At 45.6% G+C, this 8627-nt stretch overlaps 2 protein-coding genes across 2 annotated transcripts; both read right to left on the reverse strand.

The window, feature by feature from the left end:
* Positions 1–2657: 2657 nt before the first annotated feature.
* On the reverse strand, positions 2658–4346 carry LOC116647166 (small integral membrane protein 10-like protein 2A). The gene has a single exon (XM_032428337.1). The coding sequence runs from the start codon at positions 4177–4179 to the stop codon at positions 3964–3966; it is 216 nt and encodes a 71-aa protein (XP_032284228.1). The 5' UTR covers positions 4180–4346; the 3' UTR covers positions 2658–3963.
* A 3211-nt stretch (positions 4347–7557) lies between these two features.
* Positions 7558–8145, reverse strand: LOC116647079 (uncharacterized protein C1orf146). Its single transcript, XM_032428194.1, has one exon. It carries the CDS (start codon positions 8101–8103, stop codon positions 7558–7560), a length of 546 nt encoding a protein of 181 aa, XP_032284085.1. The 5' UTR covers positions 8104–8145.
* Positions 8146–8627: the final 482 nt, after the last annotated feature.

Genomic DNA, 8627 nt, shown 5'->3' on the forward strand with positions numbered 1-8627 from the left:
CAAAAATGTAAAGGTCTCACAATTTAAGCAATAAAAACACGATTAAAAACTAATCATCAGGGGTGCCTGGGTGGCTCAGTCGTTAAGCGTCTGCCTTCAGCTCAGGTCATGATCCCAGAGTCCTGGGATCGAGCCCTGCATCCGGCTCCCTGTTCCACGGGGAGCCTCCTTCTCCCTCTCCCACTCTCCCTGCTTGTGTTCCCTCTCTCGCTGTCTCTCTGTCAAATAAAATCTTTAAAAAAAACCCAAAAAACTAATCATCACAATGAAGGCCTCATATTAGTAAGAATGATATTGTTCAAAGTATTTCATCAGTCTGCCACTATACTCCTCTGTGCTTGTCTCCTGTCCTGAAAACTGTGGGTAATAACAGCCCCTATCTCTGGGTTGTTGCCAGGATTAAATGAGATGATGTATATGAAGTACTTAGAACATCCCATGGCTTATCCTAAGGGTGCAATAATGTTTCCAAGTATTCTTTTTTTTTTTAAAGATTCCATTTATTTATTTGAGAGAGACAGAGAGGGAGAGAGAGCACAAGGAGAGAGCAGAGGGAGGGGAGAGCTGAGCAGGGAGCCCGATGTGGGGCTGGATCCCAGGACCTGGGGATCATGACCTGAGCCGAAAGCAGACGCCAAACCAACGGAGCCATCCGGGCGCCCTGTTTCCAAGTATCCTCATACCCTATCACTAAGTGGAGTGTACAAATGTATGTACATGTATACATCTGTGTGTGTGTGTGTCCCTCTGGCTCAATCACAAGCCATTTGTGAGGTGACTTCCCATCTATTAGATTCATTCCACTTTGATAAAATAGAATTCCTTATTTTTAATGGCTACACAGTACTCCATTATATAGTTATACTTTATTTTTATTAAACCAAGCTCCTACTGGGGCGCCTGGGTGGCTCAGTCGTTAAGCGTCTGCCTTCGGCTCAGGTCATATCTCAGGGCTCTGGGATCGAGCCCCGCATCGGGCTCCTTGCTCAGCGGGAAGCCTGCTTCTCCCTCTCCCACTCCCCCGCTTGTGTTCCCTCTCTCGCTGTGTCTCTCTCTGTCAAATAAATAAATAAAATCTTAAATAAATAGATAAATAAATAAATAAACCAAGCTCCTACTGTTGGGGAGGAAGTTCCTCTGCCCTTCAAGGTCCTTCTTGCCGGAATAAGACTCAAATTGACATGAGATAGATTAACAGAAAATCAAATTTAATAGCGGACCTATGGGGTATCCACAGACAGGAGATTGCAGAAACAGTGAGGCAACATGAGGCTTATAGGAGCTAAAGAGAGGGGTAGGGTCTGAAAATAAAAGGGGAGAAAGACCGTTAGCAGGAAAGGGAGAGGAGATGTTTGGAAAACAAAGGTCGCCTTGGTATGCAGATACATTTTTTAGGTAAAGAGGAATCTCTGGGGCGCCTGGGTGGCTCAGTCGGTGAAGCTGAAGCGTCTGCCTTCCGCTCAGGTCATGATCTCAGGGTCCTGGGATGGAGCCCTGAGTAGGGGGCTCCCTGCTCAGTGGGGAGTCTGCTTCTCCCTCTGCCTCCGCCCCTCCCCTGGCTCATACTCTCTCTCATTCTCTCAAATTAATAAAATCTTTAAAAAAGGGGGGGGGATCTGTTTCAAGCTTTCTTCCTAGTACAGACAGGCAGTTGAGGGGGAGGTAAAGAGCTTTCCTGGCATCTGCTGGGTTCTGACTGCTTTTGGCTCAAAGTAACAGTCATACTAAAGCAGCCATCTTGGGGCGGCCTGCCCTGCGCCCCTACACTAATGTGGGACATTTAATTTATTCCACCAGCTTGCTATTACGACCAATAGTAAAATGTAAGCACCTCGTCTAAACATCTTGAGGCACTCGTCGAAGTGTCCATCAACGTTCTGTCTGATCTCACTTATACGTGGAATGGAAAAAAGCCAAACCCACAGAAACAGTAGGATGGTCGTTACCAGGGGGCTGGGGGCAGTGAGGAGATGTTGGTCCAAGAGTACAAACTCCCAGTTAGAAGACAAATAAACTTTAGGGATTTAAGACACAGCACTGTGATCATAGTTAATATTCTATCATATACTTGAAAGTTGCTAAGAGAGGAATCTTGAATGTTTTCACCACAAAAAAACAGTAATTATGTGACGTGACCAAGAGGTCAGCTTAGGCTGGGGGCAATCACATTGTAGTGTAGAAGTGTATCAAACCAACACACTGGGCAGCTTACATTTACACGAGGTTTCATGTCGCTTATGCCTCGATAAACCTGGAAAACAGTTTTGAAAAATTGCAAGTATTTTATAAAATAAATCTTTTTTTTTTTTAACCTTAACTACATCGCCGCAGGAATTTGCTCATGCAGTTTCAGAGAGTGAGGAAGCTCTGGGCTACCTGAAGATGACTGGCCATTTTTATTTTTAAAGCTTTTCCTTGGGGTCTAAGGTTTGCATGGAAAGCAAGGCAATCCTATATGGTGGGATCATTCAGGACCATTTTAGGGTACGCCGAAAGGAAGGTGCAATCTCCCTGGCCTTCTGTGCCCATCCCCAGCTCCCCCTCCCCCAAATGTCCTTCTAATTGCAGTCAATTCAGTTTTTACTAAGTTTTACTTTTTAATGAAAGCAATACATACATAGTTTTCAAAAAAATCCAATAGTGAAAAAAAAGGCATATAATGAAAAGTAGTAAATCCCTGCCCATCCTGCTCAACTTAGGAAACTAAGCCAGAGGCAAAAACGTTTACACCTGTCTGTCTAGTGGTTAGCTCCTTTCTTCCTTAAGAATATGCTTTTATTACTACTTTTTTGACTTGATAACATAAGGAATTTTGACTTCCCGCTGTCCCAGCACCCCCCTCCCCCCTCACTATGGCTGAATCACTATTTTTAAATCCCCCGGTGGCTACCTTGTTCGCTTTAATAATACGATCCCTAAACTTGCTTTATTCTTTCAACTAGAGCCAGAATCTGGACTTTCTGCTTCCCGAGAATAACGCCACCGCTGCATTTCCTCCTCTCTGCCTGCCCACTTGTTGCCCGGACTGCGCACTGTCCAAGCGGCTAACCTTCCCATCCGGTTCTAGCCCCGTCACGAATGAAGTCTTCCCTGCTTAGCTGACAGATTTCGTCTAAGAACGGAAAACCGTAACTTCTTTTTCCATCGGAATGATTATTGAAAATAAGGTTCGCTGAAGAGCCGAGCTGCACGGGATGACTGGTCGGTCTCCTCTCCGAGCGCTGCACGTGCCGATCGGTGTTCGAGCTGATTCCCTTTCTCCCACTCCTGGCAGCTGTTCAAACCCGGCCCGGTCTGAGGCAGCTTCCTGTTCGAAGCCTGCTTTCCTTGTCCAGTTTGAAATGTTTGTTTTGCGCCGTAGTGTTTCTGTTCGCCACTGACTTGGCTTTGGGGATGAGGCCGTGTATGCCTTCCAGATCCTGTTGTTAATTTCCCCCAGCTTCCAACGCAATCCAGCGAATGGCTTGGAATTCAGTCCATATTCTGTTGGAAGCCTGTTCGCATCTTACTCTAACTTGGAAGATTTCCTTGCCCAATTGGACCGTCGTTGTGCAGTTAGTTTACGTCTGGGTCGTTAGTAACCTCTCCTCTGGTTTTCCCCCTTCGGGCATCCTGAGACCACCGCCGCTCCCTCCCGTTCGGGCTGTTGTGTGTTTCACGGCTGCAAGAACGTCTCAAGTATTTCTGAGGATCTTCGGAGTTTAAAGTTCTTTGCTGTTCCTTGAACTATTTCCTAGAGAATCACCCTTTCACTCTATCTTCGGCTTTTTTGGTTATACAGTAGGCTTTCCGCAAATGAGGTTTTCTAGCCGCCCATGTACATGGAAAGAGAAGGCCGTGGAAAGGCAGCCGGGCGAGTCTGCGCGCGCGAGCCTACTGGCCGCTGTGCTCTAGAGCGGGGGAGCCGCGGGGTGGAAGCCAGCCATCCTTCGGGGACCCCCGAACGCCACAAAGTTACTTGCTCTAAATATGTACCTGCAGGCGGACGTTGAGGATCACCGAGGCCACCACGTAGAAGTAGGGGAAGTTCGTGCGCAGCCGCCAGGCCAGGTCGAAGAAGGTGATCAGCGTGCGCGTGAGCCCCTTGCAGAAGGCGCCGTACGAGCCGCGGGCCGCCGCCGAGCGCGACAGCCGCACCCCCAGGGCCGACAGGGCCGCCGCCGTCGCCGCCGCCGCCATCGGTCTGGTGTCGCCTCCCACACGGTGCCGGGAGCTCAGCGCTTCCAGCCGGCCGCGCCGACCCACCGATCGACGGACCGAGAGATGCGCGCAGAGGGCAATCGGCGCGGGGGGCCCACTGGGCGGCCTCCGATGCCCGCCGCGCTGCACCGCGAACGCCCTCCTTCCCGGCCGCGGCGATCTGCGATCGCTGGTGCTCCGCGGGGGCCGCCAGACCGAGCTGCCTCGGGGTGGGCGGGGCGCCGGAGATCGCGAGCCCCTGGACCGGGAAGGGAGGGGGACGGGGGGACGGGGGGGCGGGGACCCGAGGGGGGGGGGGGAGGGGCACGTGGCTTTCCCGGGAGACCCAGCTTCCTCCTCCCGGTGGTCCTTCTTCTTCTTCTTTTTTAATGTTTTAAATTTTAACGGAACCAGAAAGAAACTTGCACAAAACGTAGGAAGAGTTCTTTCATAAACATGATCTTGAATAGCTTAGAAGTGTGAACCCATTTCCTGTTGCCTCAAATCCCTTTAGGAATTTTTCCAGTCCTCAACTGTGAGCTGGTACGAACACACAAAACCTATTCATGTTCTCAACTGTAAAATGTGTGCCTTCTGCTTTAATGATTCAAGCGGCTTTGGAAATTTGGTTTTACATCTTTAGTATTCTTCTAATGGGAAAAGTTATACAGACAAGTTGTTAGACATTTTCAACAGCACAAACAATTAGAACAATGGGAAGCAGATTCCCTGCTTAGTTTCACATTCCTCACCCCGCCCCCGCCACGAACTACCATTCTGTTTTCTGTGTATACTTTCAGACTTGGTATGTTCATACAGTGCTCTTACCGTGTCAATAATATATAACTACCTCACTCTCTTGGACGACTGATCACTACCCTAACATGTATGTTGGTGTTCAATCATTTATTTAACCAGTCCTCTATTGATGAACATTCTGAATGTTTGCAGTTTTTCTTATGCCAAACATTATTGCAGAGAACATCGCTGTAGGCATGAATTTTCAAGTGGCAGAAAAGAATGAGGAATATAATCCCGTTTTTATTTATAAAAAAAAACCATATAAACATATTTAGTGTTTGAGGTAAAAAAAGTTTTACTTTTTAATACATGTGGTTGATCAAAAAAGTTTTGAGACTAGGGCTGAATACAACATTGAGTGTTAATCTTGGAATTTTTTCACCAATATGAAAGGCAATAATTACGACTCATTACTCCTCTAATTTGCATTCATTTTAATTATCAGTGAAGCTGAGCAACTTTTCTAAATTTCTTAATATTTCAATATTATTTTGAAAGACTATTAACAGATTGGTATATGTTTTTATCAATTATTTACATATATTAATAAGGCATATATACATATATCACACACAAGTCACAAAACAAAAAATGGAATCATAGACATACTGCCCTGACAATTGCTTTTCTTTTTAGATTTTATTTATTTAATTTAATTTTTATTTTTTCCATTTTTTTAATTTAAATTCAATTAATTAACATAAAATGTATTATTGGTTGGATTTTATTTATTTTAGAGAGAGCGAGCGAGTGAGCAGGGGGAGGAGCAGAGGGAGAGAGACAAGCAGAACCCCACACAGGGCTTGATCCCATGACCCCGAGATCATGACCCCAGCTGAAACCCAGAACTGGCCACTTAACCGACTGAGCCAACCAGGCGCCCCTGACAATTGCTCTTTTTTTTTTTTTTTTTTAAGATTTTATTTATTTATTTGAGAGAGAAAGAGAGAGCACAGGGGGAGAGTGAGAGGGAGAAGCAGACTGCCCGCTGAGCAGGGAGCCCGACTCTACTCGGGGCTCCATCTCAGGACCCCGAGATCATGACCTGAGCCAAAGGCAGACGTTTAACTGACTGAGCCACCCAGGCGCGCCCCCGCTTTTTTATGAACGATTTTTATTTATTTATTTGACAGAGAGAGAGCGCGCACAAGCCGGGTGAGCTGCAGGCAGAGGGAGAGGGAGAAGCGGACTCCTCACTGAGCAGAGAGCCTGATGGGGCCAGCCCAATCCCAGACCTGAGATCATGACCTGAGCTTAAGGCAGATGCTTAACCAACTGAGCCACCCAGGCGCCCTGACCGTTGCTTTTAAACAATATATCTTGCATATCTTTCCATGTTGATACCTTATGGGCTACGTATTATTCCTTATGGATGGCCAATAATTAACCGATGGATATTTGGATGGTTTCAAATTTTTCACGAGCATAAACAATGTAGAGATTTTTTTTTAAGATTTTATTTATTTTTCAACAGAGAGAGACACAGCGAGAGAGGGAACACAAGCAGGGGGAGTGGAAGAGGGAGAAGCAGGCTTCCCGCAGAGCAGGGAGCCCGATGCGGGGCTCGATCCCAGGACGCTGGGATCATGACCTGAGCCGAAGGCAGGCGCTTAACGACTGAGCCACCCAGGCGCCCCAAGATTTTATTTATTTATTTGAGAGAGACACAGCGAGAGAGGGAACACAAGCAGGGGGAGTGGGAGAGGAAGAAGCAGGCTTCCCGCTGAGCAGGGAGCCCGATGTGGGGCTCGATCCCAGGACCCTGGGATCATGACCTGAGCCGAAGGCAGACTCTTGAGGACTAAGCCACCCAGGGGCCCCAATGTAGAGATTAATATCTTTGCGTGCATATCTTTGTAGGCTTCTCTGATGTTTCCCTGGGATACATTCTGAGAGGTGGAATTCTGGAATCAGAAGGCTTTCATCTGGGGTGCCTGGCTCACTCAGTCGGTAGACCATGCAACTCTTGATCTCGGGGTTGTGAGTTTGAGCCCCACGTTGGGTGTAGAGATTATTTAAAACTAAAATCTTAAAATAAAAAGGATTTCATCTGTTTATGGATTTTGGTACATGTTAGAACTGCCTTCCACACAGCTTGTACTAATGTATCCAAGAACACTTTCAACTTTCCTAATAATGGGCATTGATTTTCTTTTAAATCCTTGACATTCTGATAGCTCAAAGGATATCCCACTGTTTTAATTTGCATATTGTGATTACTAGCAAGGTTAGACGTTATATGTACATATATCTTTGCACGTTTGTATGAAAGGAGTTACTGTCTCAAAGTTTTGCAGTCTTAATTTTTTTAAAAACTAGACTCTATGCCCAGTGGGGAGCCCAACACGGGGCTTGAACTCACCACCCTGAGATCAAGACCTGAGCTGAAATCAAGAGTGGGGCGCTTAACCAACTGAGCCACCCAGGCGCCCCTGCTGTCTTAATTTTTTTTTTTTCATTTTTGATCATATACATTTTATTATTTTAAATTTTTAAAAAATCTTTAAATATATGTTTGAACATTATAATTTAACTGGTAATTAACATTCTTCCAAAAGAACTTTTGTAATTGATACTCTAATTTGGATTAAATGAATCACTACTCAGTTTTAACTTTTGAAGTGTCTTCCAAACAGGACTTTGCTCAATGATGTAAGCCTCAGTTGTTATCATTCTATAGCAAATGCTGTCTGTGTATGGTTTGGAGGCAGTCTTAGCTATAGTGCACATAAGATTAATAGCATTTACTGTGTTGTGTACTGGAAGTATCCGTAAATTACTACCCAGGAATCTCTGCTGAATCCTGAACATCAGTTTCCATTCCTCAGGCCCATGGAGGGCAGCAGACAGAACCAAAAAACTCTTTTGGTGAATATTAATAAACTTCTCAATTTTGGCTAGAAATATTTCTTCAGCTGATATAAAGCATTCTTTAGCATCCATCAATAAAAATGCAAGTCCAGAAAGAGAAAATATAATTGATCCATTTTCCACGGAATCTGAATACCGAATCTTGTGGCTTCGATTTTCTAGGGCAGTTGCAACTTCACAACTCTTAAGAGATGAGCTAATAATAATAGTGGTTGTCCATTTTATTTTTTCTTTTCTGCCATTTTCAGCCATCTGTCTGTCTCTGGATCAACCCAGCTTCTAATGGTGCCACAATCAGATCAGCTGCTCCCTGGGGCCACGTCGCCTCCCCCCTGCTGTCTTAATTTTAATCAGTATTTCCAATTCCCCAGTAAAAAGGTTGTAACGATGAACACACAGGCTAACGGGTCCTGGAGCCCCCAGGGGCAGTGGTGACAGCGAGGAAGGAGATAGTTAGGCAGGTTTCTCCTCTCCTCCCCTATCTCCCTGCCCTTCAGGCTGCCCAGGTCCTGGCCCCTTTGCTTATTTTTATATTCCAATTTTTGCCTGAGGCGGGCAGAACAGCATAAGTAGCCCGAAAATGATAAAATCTCAACCATGGCCTTGGGAGAAACCAAAGTAGACAAAATAGCCTACAGTGACGCATTAAGCAAAGGAAATGCCTCCTCCCTCACATCACACATTGACTATAAACAGCAATAGGCCAAAATTATTGTCTTTAGGAAATTGTACAAGTCTCCTGGCTCTTCTTTCCCATGATAGAGTGCATATACCTT

The sequence above is a fragment of the Phoca vitulina genome, unplaced genomic scaffold, assembly GCF_004348235.1.
Source record: "Phoca vitulina isolate PV1807 unplaced genomic scaffold, GSC_HSeal_1.0 scaffold39, whole genome shotgun sequence".
NCBI classification, from domain to species: Eukaryota; Metazoa; Chordata; class Mammalia; order Carnivora; family Phocidae; genus Phoca; species Phoca vitulina.

Bases quoted from the DNA above. Each gene is read 5' to 3' on its own strand.
- LOC116647166 (XM_032428337.1), bottom strand. From the start codon at position 4,179: ATGGCGGCGGCGGCGACGGCGGCGGCCCTGTCGGCCCTGGGGGTGCGG.
- LOC116647079 (XM_032428194.1), bottom strand. From the start codon at position 8,103: ATGGCTGAAAATGGCAGAAAAGAAAAAATAAAATGGACAACCACTATT.